At 45.8% G+C, this 13868-nt stretch overlaps 1 protein-coding gene across 3 annotated transcripts in view; it reads left to right on the top strand.

Moving 5' to 3' along the window:
- SLC4A11 (solute carrier family 4 member 11) overlaps window positions 1-12659 on the top strand; it is a 98969-nt gene extending 86310 nt beyond the window's left edge. For all 3 annotated transcript variants that reach the window (XM_051617320.1, XM_051617319.1, XM_051617321.1), the window contains 3 exons: window positions 2692-2887; window positions 4832-5001; window positions 9059-12659. In XM_051617320.1, coding sequence (XP_051473280.1) covers window positions 2692-2887; window positions 4832-5001; window positions 9059-9122 — 430 coding nt within the window. In that variant the 3' untranslated portion in view covers window positions 9123-12659. The remainder of the gene's footprint in view (window positions 1-2691; window positions 2888-4831; window positions 5002-9058) is intronic.
- Window positions 12660-13868: the final 1209 nt, after the last annotated feature.

The raw sequence follows: 13868 nt of genomic DNA, 5'->3' as shown, positions 1-13868 counted from the left end.
CTAGTCCTCTGCTTCTTCACTCAGCTGCCCAAAAAGATTGGTGTACAGCTCTCTTTTTTTCATGCTAACCTGGTTATAGCTCCAAAGATTATCCTGAAAGGGCTGAGGGGTGCCCTGATCTCACTAAGTGTGTTCTCTCCTGGCACATCACTTCCTCTGCTGGAGGCAAACTGGTAGGCACATGAGTGCTGTCAACTGGATATTGGGAGTGAAGAAGGGAACGAGGATTTCCTAGTTATTTCAACTCCCTTTGAAACTGAAGCTTTTTGCTCTCTGCAAAACATTGAGCTATAAACAGGAGACTGAGCAATATTACCCTATTTTTTCCTCTTAGCCAGCTGAGCTGAAAAAGAAACATACTGAAGCTCAATTAGAAAATCAGGAGCTCTTTCAGTGCTGGCTCCCTTGGTAGGCTCTTTTCCAGCACTCAAAGCTCTCAGTGAAGATGATGATATAAACAAGGATAAAGATTTATCTCAAAGCAAAATTTCCTTCTCCACTGTAAAAGAACCACTTGAATTTCATGGGGCAATCTGCAGAGAGGCTGTCACTTCCTCATATGGAGGAGGTCAGAAATGGCCAATCCTGTTCTAGTTGTATTTAGAGGGTTCTGGGGAAATGAGCTTGGATTATGCTCTTTAATCCCCATGAATTACTTCATTTCCATAACAGCACAGGACTTCTGGAGCTGTTTCCTCAAGGGCCAAACCAGATTCTGAACACATGCTTATCAGACTGTCCAGTTCCCCTGAATTAGCTACTTGCAGTTGCACTTCAAGGTGTTTGGCTCTGCCATCTCTGAGACTTGAACCAGACCTGGAGGTGATGAAAGGGGTCAAACGATATCTGCCCAGGTGATGTCCCTGTTCCTCCAGAGCTGGCAAAAGCAGTCTGCAGGTAATAGAGTGAAGTGCTCTGCTCTTCCCCACCTCAGCTTTCTGCATTGGCAGGGATCTCTTGATCTGGGAGGCTGGCAAGAGGATCTGAACGAAATCTGTGTGGAAGGAGGAAGGATGTAGTTCCTGCTGTTTAACCCTAGTCAGAGCAGAGCAGGTTGCTTAGAGGTTTAACACCTTCTGTGTCCCTCCTGAGCATCCTCTCCTGGTAATCCTGCATAATATGTACAACCTGCCCCATTATTCACCAAGGAATTCAAGTGTTGTCCCCAAGACTTTGTATACTGTTTGTGATACCTGCTGTTCCTTAGGTCTCATGACCATCCATGTTAATTCTGCCACATTTTCCAAATCCTGAGATCAAGCCTTGAGCTGTTACCCTTTCCCTCTTTCAAAATACAGGTGTGGAAGGCTCCTTCATCCCCACAGCTTCATTTTGCTCTTGAATGTGTAAACAGATTTGGAGATCAACCTGACCTTACTTATAAGCAAGACTCTCAGAAACTTAATACTGAAAGAATTCAGTGGGAAGCAGTCTTCTTTGGGACAGAAGAGGTTACCAGGTCCCAGCAGTGAATATGCAAAAGAGGGAAATGTGTTTTGATAGATCTCATGGCTGGCTCTTCTGTTAATCCTCAGAGTATTTTGAGTAGAGGGTTCATTTGGAATATGAGGTCTGACACCCAGGGAATGACACCACTGGATGACACCAAAACAACCTACAGACAAGAACTTATCCTGGTAATAGGATATCCACTAGTTTATCCACTGAATTGGTGGATTTATCATTAAAAAAAAGTTAAAGTAACAATCCTCCTTTTCTCCATCTGTAAGTAGTCTTGAAAGATGAGGGTTTCCTTTCCTCCTATTGTTCTGGTCTTTTACTTTTCTTCAAACTAGGAGATGCTCACAAGTGTAGTTGAAGTGAAAACAAAGCAACCTCCTCTCATCCCCCCGAGCAGCCTCTGAAAGTTGCTGTAAGCTTTCCTGTCGGGTTGACTTCTCCCCCCATCCCCAATAAAAAAAAAACAAATCAATCCGTAGCCTGTCAGCTCTGGAAAATTTGCATGAATTAATTACCTGCTTTGCATGGTAATAGGCAATTTGCAGCACAACTGCAATTATCCACAGCAGAATTAAGTTTCCAGCTCCCTCTCAGCTTTCCCTTCCATGTAAACAAGGAGATCCTTGCAGACATCAAAGATGCTGCCTGGCAGTCAGGAGGGTGCAGACAGGTTTTGTTACAAGAGCTTCATTAGTTCCTGTAGGAGCCAACGAGTTTTCTTTTGGATCAAAGCCAATTACAGATGTGCTGGCTCAATCGAGGAAGGGATTACTGCCCAGAAAGAGGATTCCTGCCTGGTTTGGGTTTTTGTTGTTTGTTGTGTTTTGGTTTGGGTTGGTTTTTTTGTAGTGGTTTTTGGTTTTGTTGTGTGTTGTGGTTTGTTGTTTTGTTTGTGTTTTGTTTTTTTTCAAATGTGCTGAACAGAATTAGCTTAGAGGGCAATTTAGTTCAGGATAGGATCTACGGAGCTTTGCAGAAGGGGAATTTGGCGGTTTTCCAGCTGCTCTGTTTGAGCTGTGGATTAAGTGCCTGGCCTGGATCCAGCAGAGCTCTGCCTTCTCCGTGTCAGCACGGGGCCAGAAGTGCTGATCTCAGAGCAGTGGAGATGAGTTTCCCTTTCCCGAGCGGCACGTGTCCTGCAGCAGCGCAGAGCGGTGAGCCCCGGCTGGGAGCTGACATGGATACTGGGATATAATCCCACTCCCCTAATCCCTGTTTTCTTCCTTTCAGGATTGTGAGCGTGAAGGAGACACGACTGACCAGTCTAGTAGCAAACTTCTTTGTTGGCCTCTCTCTTCTCCTCCTCCCTTTCCCTCTCCAGTGGATCCCAAAGCCGGTCCTCTATGGCCTCTTCCTCTACATCGCGTTCACCTCCATTGATGGGAACCAGCTCTTTGAGAGGGTGGCTCTCCTGCTCAAAGAACAGGTACACAAAAAAGCAGTCAAAGGAGTTGGGAGGGTAGTGCAGTGTCAAGCAACAGAAGTGGCAAGGCTGTTGTTGGGTTAAAAAAAAAGGTGGTGGCTGACTTATTCATAGAACTGCACTGCATCTCCTCTGCCTTTCAAATTCCATATAAATGGCTTTCTGCATTTCCCTGCCACAAAAGAGTCTGAGCTTTCTTGTTCAGAGCATTGTGTTGGATATGATCCTTCTCTTTTCAGTCTAAGAATTGCTCTGGAGGCCAGTTCTCCAGAGGCAAAGACAAGTGTGGGAGTGGAGCCAGGAGAGCTGCTACCAGTGAAGGTGCCCCTTCAACTGTGTAGAGTGCAAATCAAAAATACCTTCAAACAAGGATTATTTAAAAAAGAAAAAAAAAGCTTACAGAACGTAGGTTGTTTATAAGTTTTAAAAACCCACTGTGATGAGTGCCAGCTGCAGGGGCTGTGCATTTAAAATAATAAAGTACTAGAAAGCACACGATAATGAGTAAATTATGACTTTCACTTTCCCCAACAAAGCTCCAGGATGGGTGATTTCATTTTGACTTGTGTGAAATACCACGAGATAAGGTTTTAAACTCAAAACAAAACGACTTGCAGTTTTGAAACCCCTCTGATGTGGGCTGAAAAGATACCTGGAAGATTTGCTTTCAAACCCATCTCTGTGACAGTTGCTAAGAAGGTGTTACCTTGCGGTACCTGGGAGTTGTAAGGAGTCTCCAGCTCACCTTCTCTTATGCAACGAGGACTTAATGAGCCCACCAGTTGGTTCTGCACCTCTGCTAATCTATCTTGATCTCTAATTTTACATCCCAGAGGTTAAAACTCTTGAAAATCCGGGTAAAGCTTCCATTTGTCACGTCAATTTTTGAACGAGGGTTGAATGGTTACTGGTGTATGTGGAATATTACTGCTGGGTTTAGTGCTAATTTATCTGTGGAATTTTCCAAGCTTCGCTTTTGGGAAAAAATCAAAGTCTTCTCAAATATGGAGATCTCCCTTTTCTGGAAACCTTTTAGTGAGTCATGGCACAATCTGAAATCCATGGAGTCTGTATCAGTGCCAGCAGACAGTCGCTCATACTTGTCACTGATGTATAGACAGTGAGTCAAAGCCTGTGCTCAGACATGAGCAAGTCACTGTCAGAAGGAACCGCGAGCAACGTTTAGCCTATTCGTGTCACTTTTTTCTCTTCTTTCTCAAAAATGAGTGGTTTATGAGTTAATCACTGCAGCCTGCTTACAGCCTCTTTCTACACCTCCCCAGTCTCATCTCCTAGTCTTCCCTTATCAAGGTTAAGCCAAGAAATGGGACCACCAAGGGCAAGGATGGAGTCAGATCAGCAGAGGACAGAATTCAGGTGGAGAAACCATCTGGCAGTATCACCACCCAAATACACCTGCTTACCATAGAATCCCACACTGGTTTGGGTCATAAGGGACCTTCAAGACCCTCTAGTTCCAACCCCCTGCATGGGCAGGGACACCTCCCACCAGACCAGGTTGCTCCAAGCCCCATCCAACCTGCCCTTCAACACTGCCAGAGAGTGGAAGTGTACCATCACCCCCTTGCACACCCCCACATGTGTTGCTGCAAAGCCCTGATAATCCTACTCGGGGAATCTCATTATTGTATTTATCAAGATACTTTATTGTACTCCAGATGCTCCCAAAGGCAAACTTAGCCATGTGGTCTGTCTTTTCTCCCCCTGGTTTCTAGTGCCCAGTCATCATCTGTGTGTTGCTGCCAATGCTGTGGCTTAAGGCACCTGCTTTAACCCTACAAATCCTGTTAAAGACTCTGCTGTTGATGCACATTGTGTGTGTGTAAACGGAGTTCCTTAAAACTCCTGTGTCCAAAAGCCTGTGCCACATCCTGCAGTCACAAGCCCAGGTAGCTGCATATCTAACATGTCATTCTTCTCTTCCAGACTGCTTATCCTCCGACACATTACATCCGCAGAGTGCCCCAGAGGAAGATCCACTACTTCACAGGCTTGCAGGTCCTGCAGCTCCTCATCCTCTGTGGCTTTGGCATGTCACCGTTGCCCTACATGAAGATGATCTTCCCACTCATCATGATAGGGATGATCCCTATCAGGTAGGAAGCTCTTCTGGGCAAAGCTTGGCTGTCTTTTTTGCTGCCTCCTGTGCCTTTTGTCTACAGGCCTCAGACTGCAGGAAGTCTGAGGGGTCTAGAGGGGCATCTGGTACTTTCCTGAGTAGCCTGATCCTGGAAGTGGATGATGGTGACCTTTTCATCTAATGGAGTCATAGAATGTGTAGGGTTGGAAGGGAACTTTAAAGGTGACCTAGTCCAGCCCCCCCTGCAGTGAGCAGGGACCTTTTTAATTAGATCAGGTTGCTCAGAGCCTCCTCAAGCCTGACCTTGAATGTTTCCAGGGATGGGGCCTCCACCACCTCTCTGGGCAACCTGTTCCAGTGCTTCAGAACCCTCTTTCTAAATAACTTCTTCCTGATGTCTAATCTAAATCTACCCTGCTCTGGTTTAAGACCATTGCCCCTTGTCCTATCACTCCATAACCTTGTGAACAGTCCCTCCCCTTCTTCACCAGCTCCTCAGGCTTGACGTGCAATAGTGCAGAGAGCCTGTGATTTCACTGATGCTGGGTGCTGTGCAAAGGGTTCTGGGCTGGCAGGTACTTTTCTTACAGCCAGTAGAGAGGCAAATGAGTCTCCTTTTGCAGTCTGAGAGGTGCCTGGTCTTCCTGAGAAGGTGCATTCTGAGCCTTCCCTCTAGGCATTTGATAACATCCTTTATGGCTTTGCAATTTGATTTTCTAAGGCCTGTGCTCAGAGTAGAACTAGAAACTTTTTCTTAAGAGGAATCCTTCTCTTTGATCTAGTACTGTGGGGACCTTACAAACCTTCTGCACTGCTGAGTGCCATTGCAAATGAGAAGTCAGGTCAAACTGGCCACTTTTGGTTTTAAAATGCATCTTTAAAATTGGGACGACCCCACAATATCTTGAAGCCTTGGGAGAGAATCATTGGGAAATGTAACTAATTTCTTCCTTAGTGTTCATTAACAGTGAGTGCCCATCATTCTCCAGTTAAATTCAATGCTCTCCATCCTTTGGGTATAATGAGAAGCCATAATAAGATCTTGAAAGGAACAGATCTGTTTCCAGTCCGCTTGGTTATTTTTAGGCCAGCATGGCATCCAGTGATAGCTGGTTGTCTTTGAGCTTGCAGCCTCAGATTTTTCATTCTGATCTTCAAGTTCAAGGCCACCAATGGGATAATCTGCACAGGCAGCTATTGTGTTTTCTTTGGGTGGTAAAGATGGCCCCAGTTCTTTCTAAAACATCAGCAAATATCAAAACTACCGTGGCTTTCAACAGGATCAGGTTACAGCTATTTGGGCTGGGTTTGTAAAGATAAACAAAACCTTGGAAAACACTGAAACTGCTGTTCCTGTGGGAAGAGTGTCTCACCCACCCTTCACACAGGCATCACTTTGGGTGGCTGGTTAAGTGGCTGGTAAATACTTCAACTGTGTGCAGTTCTGGATGGGTGACTCTTGAGGGAATTGCAGGTCTCTGCCCAGAGCAGCTGCCTACAGAAAAGAAAAGGTGGGGCACTCTTTGCCAAACATTTGAGTGTTGGACGTGGTGTAAGAAATGTGGGGCTGTCAAAGAACCCCATTTTCTAATAAGAGCAAGGTCACGTAATAGTGCAGATACATCTTGTTTTGAGTCACTAAGATACTGTCATCTTACACTAGCTCTGTTGCTAACTCATTTCTTCTTCCAGAGCAGCTTTTTTCTAGTAGCTGGATAACCAGCCCTGCTGCTGAGGGGAAGATGGTGCTACCTGGCACCCCACAGAAATTTGCCCTTGGTTTTCCTTGTTCTGATACCTTTTGCCTTCATGTTATTACTGTGGACTCCAGATGAGAAGACAGCACCACAAAACATAAGCCTTGTAGTTAACAATTACTTTCTCACAAAGACTTGGCACTCTAAATAGATGAGATACAGTTGAAGAAATATCTATATTTTTTTAAGAAGTGAAGGATGGAAGAGGAGATGGGAGAGTAGCCAGGGGTCAAAGTCAAGAATCAAACCCAGATGAGTGAGTCACGGTTAAGTGTCCCACCCAGAAAACCAGCCATGTTGTCTGTCTCAAAGCTATGTTTCCATCTGTCTGACAGCATCAGACACGTGATTTGCATTGTCAGTGGTGAGGGACCATCTTTTTTCCCACTGGTGGTGTGGTAATGTGAAAGATCAAGAACTTCAGTGGCTTCTCCTTGCAGTGGAGAGCAGCCTGTTGGGAGAAAAAGTGATCTTTTTGGGTATCCCCAGTTCTTGGCATTGATTCAGAGCTTTGAGGTGACTAGTTTCTGGATACAAGCTATTCCTGCTCTGGAGAAAAAGAGGGTCAAGGTCCTCAGAAAGGAATAATCTTCATTCCAAGTTCTCTGTGATGCTTATCTGTGTTTCTATGATTCTCCTGCATTTTACTTCATGGCAGACTAAGCAGTTTCTGATGCTTCTCAGTAGTGCTGTTTGGGATCTCTATCAGAGCGTTGAAGAGGCACTTCCAAGTCTTAAACTGTCTTCTAATGCTCTGTGCCCTATTTTAACAGCTGAAGAACAGCTTCTTTGTTAAGCAAAGACGAGTGTCAAACTAAATATGTAGAAGGATTTAATGAGAGCAACTTCATAGTGCATTGTTACACTGTTACAGTGCCTTGCCTTGCTCATCCAAATACATTGAGTCGTGAGGATGCTCTTGCAAACAAAAGTAAGGGAATTAGTGTCTCCATGATCCAGTGGAAACCAAACTCCAGGTAGGGATGGAGGAATGAGTGTCACAGCCCTGCTTAGCCTCTTACTGTGCTCTCAAGTCATAGAATCATAGAATGGTTTAGGTTGGAAGGGACCTTCAAGATCAACTAGTTCCAACCCCCCTGCATGGGCAGGGACACCTCCCACCAGCCCAGGCTGCTCCAAGCCCCATCCAACCTGCCCTTCAACACTGCCAGGGTTGGGGCAGCCACAGCTTCTCTGGGCAACCTGGGTCACTGTCTCACCACCCTCATAGTGAAGAATTTCTTCCTAACATCTCATCTCAATCTCCCTTCTTTCAGCTTGAAACCATTCCCCCTCATCCCATCCCTCCCTGCCCTTGTCCCAAGCCCCTCCCCAGCTTTCCTGGAGCCCCTTCAGGCACTGGAAAGTGCTCTGAGGTTTCCCTGGAGCCTTCTCCAGGCTGAACACCCCAACTCTCCTAGCCTGTCTCCAGAGCAGAGCTGCTCCAGCCCTCTGAGCATCTTTGTGGCCTCCTCTGGACATTCTCCAACAGCTCCATGTCCTTATTCTGTTGTTCTTGGTGATATGTTTGGTGCTTCTCTAAAGACCAAAGCTTCTGAAATGTCTGTTAAAACTTCTTTGTGGGAGAGCTGAAAGGAATGGCCTGGGGTATGTGCAGAACTGTGGAGGTGCAAGATAAATAGCCCATGTATGCAGGTCTGTGAGCCAGGCCTGTCAGTGTAGAGGAGGGTTTCTCCTGTGAGCTCTCCATGCTTGGTGTGGACAGTGTTGTCCTGCTCTGGCAGGAGGGTTGGACGTGATGATCTCCAAAGGTCCTTTCCAACCCCAACCATTCTGTGCTTCTGTGACTGTAAGGCTGCACCAGGTGGGGCTTTTGTGTTGGGAAAATACAGGGAAAGTGGTGGAGAAAGTAGATACTGGAAGTAAATGGGGATTCTTGGCAAAGCCACCCATCTGCTAGCCAACTGTCAGGAAGCTTTGCCTGCTTCCTCAGCTCAAACCAGCAGCAGAGATGTGGGCTGGGTGAAATGGTACATTTTTGGCATCTTGAAGACTTTGTGGTGACAGTGCTCTAGGAAAGTGACTTTTCTGATATGAGGATGAGGAAGTTCTCTTTCCTCCTTGACTGAAATGAGGAGGCTTCCTCCAGGGAGGAGCTCTGTGTTTTTCCTCCTGTAATTGCTGTATTTGCTTGCAGGGTTGGTTGGTTTTACTTCCCACTCCCTCTCCCCTTCATCTGGGTGAATCTGTTGTGTTGCATGGCCATGGGCAAACTCAGCTGAGAGTCCTGGGACAGACAAGATGTTGCAGGAGGTACAAACAAGCACTAATTCCCTCTCTCTGGCTTCTTCTTAGGTATAACCTGCTCCCTAAGATCATTGAAGCCAAGTACTTGGATGCTATGGATGCAGAGCATTAAACAGGCTCCTCTGACGCTGAGCAGCGAGGGCAGCTCCCTTGGAGTGGGAAGGTGGCTTTGCTGAGGCATAAAACAATCTATCTGCAGTTCTTTATTTTTTTTTTTTCTCTCCACTCTCTTTCTGCTCTCATATGACATATCAAAGACCAGTTGAGCATTGAAGTATCAGACCAAACCAGCCTTGGACTCGGGAGGCTGATGCTCTTTGGAGCTGCGAGGGAAGCGAGCGAGCTTGATGGAAATGCTACTTTCCACATCCCAAAACTGGAAACCCCAAAGATCAGCATGGAGCATGCCTTCTCAGAGTTGTCATGTGTTCCTCTCTTTGAGGGGTGTGGGGGGAAATGTTTTGTTGTGTTTTGGTTTTGGGGTGGTTTTTTTTTTTATGCACCACGTTCGTGTTTTCTTCCAAAACACTACAAGGACAGCACCTGACCCTTCCCTCACGGAATGACACTCCTGTCCGGGCCTTGGAATTCCATTTCCCATGCATCCAGCATTCCCAAATTGGTGTTCTGTGTGGGGTGGCCTGATGTTAAGCCACTGATGGGCAGGAGAGCTGTCTGGCCATCTCCTCAGGGTTGGAAACAGATCTGATTTGTACCAATACAATCCACAGCTTTGGGTGAATATTCAATTCCTACGAACGAGCTGGAAACGTTCAGAGGTTGGGCTGTGGGGTGATGTTGATGAAACCACATCTGGGAATTATTTTGGATCTTTCTCCTGTTTCTTCTCAGTAATGAAATACAGGAAGTGTAGCTTTGCACAACTGCACCCTTCTTGCTTGCACCCAGAGTCAGAAACCTGTCAGGGGGCAGTTGTGTTGATGATTGCATATACATATGTACAGTAGTGCCTATGTGTACATATATACATATGGATTTGTGTATATATTTTGCATAGAATACAAATAGGCCTGATTCTTTCAAAATATCAAAAGTGTTTTGTGCAGTCAGTGTTACCTGTGATGTCCTGACCCTATTCTTGTTCTCTGCTTCAGTGCTGCTTTTTCTTTTTCCTTCTGAAGCTGCTCAGTTACTGTTTTTGTTCATGTGTTGCTTTCTTCAAGGTGTTCCTTTGCTTTCTTCAAGATGTTCCTTTGTTTTCTTCTTTCCATTGCTTGAGACCTTCATAATTCTGTCATGATGCTCCAACATGTGTGAATTTTGCATTTCATTTTAATGTACAGCGTGCCATGAAAGTTTTCCTCCTTTGCCTAATCAATATTTGTTGGTCATTTCATCGGTTCTGTTTATGTAGCTAATCTCCAGTTTTCCCCACTCCCAGACATTATATTATATTTCTGGATGAATCTAATTTCTGCTGTCTTTTAATTTTCAGTTTATTTAATTTTGCTTGTACTATGGTCAGTTTTCTTACTTGGAGTACTGTGAAACAAGCTGCCCCTTTAGCTCAGTGCTTGTCCTTTGCTGCACGCTCCAGATCACAGGTAAAGTGTTAAGGAAAATGTGGACCTCTGAAAGTAATGAACTTTCCTAACAGGAGAAACCAGGGAAGAAGAACTGTCTAAAATGAAATGCAAATATATTTTTAGCACAGAAAAGTGTTTCTTACCAATTGCTTGCCCACTCAACGGTGCCAGGTTTTTAGCAGCACGTGCCCAAACTGGTGGAGTGTTCCTCTGCTTGAGGAGGAAAACCAACTCTGTAAGGAGAGAGGAAGGCATTGGGTCAAAAGCTCCTATGCTGAAGCCAAGCCAGACTCTAGGCACTGAAGATTTGGTGTTATTTGCACTAAATATCACATGGTATTTCACCTTGACCTAGCTGCCTGTGGCTCTAAAACATGTTTGAAAACCTATGGTTTTCTTTTCTTACAAAACCCTTCATCTTCATGTCGATACCTGATGGAGGAAAGCAGTATTCCCAAGGAAGTGGAGGTGGTTTTTATTATCCCTGCACAGTTCTGGGGAGGGGGAAAGCCCTCAGCTTAGCAAGTCAAGCAACCTGGTGTGCCCTTGGAAGCATGACCTTCATGTAGCACCAACCCACTGCTGACCACCCCAGGGCGTCGAAGCAGGTAACGCCCCACGTTTGGCCCTCAGCAGAGGGTAATTCCTGCCACAGCTGGGAAGTGGCATGACAGCAGGTATAAAACTCTGTGTTGACAGTATTTCCTGGCTTTTTGAGTCATTTCTGTGGCGAGCTCACTAATAGGTGTTCCTCAAGGGTTGCGTGTGGGAACAGAGAACAAACAGTCAACAGGATTTGGGGGCAGCGCGAAGGCGGAGGTGGTAAAAGCAGGTCTGATCTTCAGTCAACAGAAAAAGAGCAGGTGACAGCAAACAGTTCAGTACCTGTTGTAAGACAGGGAGTGCAAAGGTCTGATGATGCTTAAATAACACGCTTTTCCCACGGGTGTCAGAAGATTTAACTCCAGGTAGAATGAAAAGCATCATCCTGTGGTTAAGCTGTTAAATGCCCGTGTCCTGGGGTTGCGTTTCTGGTGTCTCAGCTCCTGGCAGGCAGGAGTCACCCTGTGGGCTGGCTGGACTCGTGCTGGAGAAAGGAGAGGACATGCACAAGGGAATGTGGCTTCAAGGAAGAACAGAGGCTCTGGGTGGGATTTCCTCCAGCACAGAGCGTGGTGGGGTAAACTGGCACGCAGGTCTGGCCAGAGGAAGTAGTTTTGAGATGTACCCTCCATCCCCCCACTCTGAGGGACTGAAAATGTCCCCACGTAAATCCTGTTAGAAAGCATTAATTACAGATAGTGACAGACGTGGCTAACTGAGATCATTTAAAATCCAGTTGGCTTGGAAGGGTTCAACATCCATCACAACACTTGTTTCTCTCTTTTGTTGCTGTTGCTTTACCAGAGTGGCCTCAGTGTTCCTATTTTCTTGGTAGCATCAGTGGGATCCTGTTGCACAGGGTTTTCTTTCAACAAACGTGGAGGGGCCAAAGAATCAACTGCTGGGAAACCAGTGCAACCTGGGCAAAGCAGTTGGGCTGGCTTAGATGGGTTGGACACTTGGACCCACATCTCAATAGATGGGTAGAAGGGACGTGTGAGAAGGGCTGTAACGATCCTGCAGAGGGTTTATTTTTATTTTCCCATACAAGTACCTTTTCTCTTCTTGTTTGCTTCTGGTTTTGCTGACTGAAGTGCAGGCGTTTCCAGGAAGTAGGCTAACCAGGGAAGGCGAGTTTGTTCAGAGATGATTGAGCACTTTAATACTTCTGTGAAGGTTAAGACAATTAGAATGTAAAAGAAGTTTTATTACAAGCTCTTTGTATACGCACAATGCTATGTATAACTGTTGCCAAAGAACTGGGTTTGAAAGATGTTGATAGCTATGAAGGGAGTCCATGATGTTCAGCTGGAACCCCAAGGCAGTCAAAAGCTTCTGGAACGAGTGGATTTGGGAAGTTATCTTTTGACAGCTGCCAAAAACGATCAGAAACTGGAGATGGAATAAACTTCTGCTCTCAAACTTGTAGTTTTTGATCCTTGCGTTGAATGTAGGAGCTAGAAGTTAGCTTGACAATTAAAATTGGAGTTATACCTGAATAGTTTTGTTGGTCTGAGACTTATTTTGTTGCCTTCAGAAAGACTGTTGACACGCTGTGTGTGGGAGCAGATTTTGCTCCGTGTAAATGAAGGAGTGTTGGTGAAAACATGGACTGCTGAGCACGCTGCTTAGCACTTTCTAGATTGCTTAGGAAGCAAGTATGACCACTTCCATAGCAACACTACCCAAATTCTCTGGTGTCAACGTTTGGAGTGATTAATAAATGTCAAGCTCCACTTGGGTATGCATCAGTGCATTGTTGCAAGAGGATGGGGTTGGAGGAAAGGAAGAGAACTGGTTTGCTTCAGAGCTGCCATCTGGTGAAGTACTTTGAGGTGAGCCCAAGGACTGTGGGACATGAGAGACACTTCCTCATGACCTCTGAACTGGGATGCTCTGAAAACAAATGCGTTAATGGTCACCTTTCCATGTACTGGAGGGCAAACAGTTCTCCCCAAAAGGTCCCCACCCCCAGCTGTACCAGAAGACTGAAACTGTTTGTGAACTCCTGCACCTCGAGTTTGGCTGCTTTAGGAACTGCTGCTGAACTGTGTTCTGTGGGCACTCCGAAGAAACATGAAGCTTGGTCAAGGCTGGAGAATGCTTGGGGGTTGGAGGGAAAGGCCTGGGTTGTTTTTGTGGTGTTCTCAGTGACAAAAAAAGGGACCTGAAACATGCCATGTCACCAAAAGCAGTGATCATTCTCCAGTCTGCGTCCCACTAGGCATGAACGTCCACTGTCTGTTGGCACGTGTCCTTCTTACTCCTGGATCAAGCTTTTTCTCTTGTTCACAGTGTCCTGTTTCTTGCCCTTCACAGTGGTTCTACCTGCCTGGACAAGGTTCATGTCCACACCCAGGGTTGCCTGAACCTCATCTCTTGTGTCCATCCTCCCAAAACTTCAATGCAATCCGTTTTCTCTGTCATCATCTGACCCAGCTCTCGTCTTCCCCAGCCCTTCTCTGGAAGTTGGCTCTCTGGCATCCCCCCCTGTGGATGTACTGCCAAATTGCCAAGTAGGTATTTGTTTCTCCAGAGAACTGGAGCCTGTGTCTGAGCAGCAGCTGCCCCCTTGGGGCTTGCTTTGCCATAATAAGCAATTACAAAGGATCCATAATTGTCCTACAGTTGCACTGTCTTCTGCATCTCTTCAGTGTTCCAGCTGAGCTGTCCTGTCATCTGTCAAGCTTCCAAAACAGCTTAATAGA

This window comes from Apus apus, chromosome 4, assembly GCF_020740795.1.
Source record: "Apus apus isolate bApuApu2 chromosome 4, bApuApu2.pri.cur, whole genome shotgun sequence".
NCBI classification, from domain to species: domain Eukaryota; kingdom Metazoa; phylum Chordata; class Aves; order Apodiformes; family Apodidae; genus Apus; species Apus apus.
Note: the sequence above shows the minus strand (reverse complement) of the source record. Positions and strands in the feature narration are given on the sequence as shown.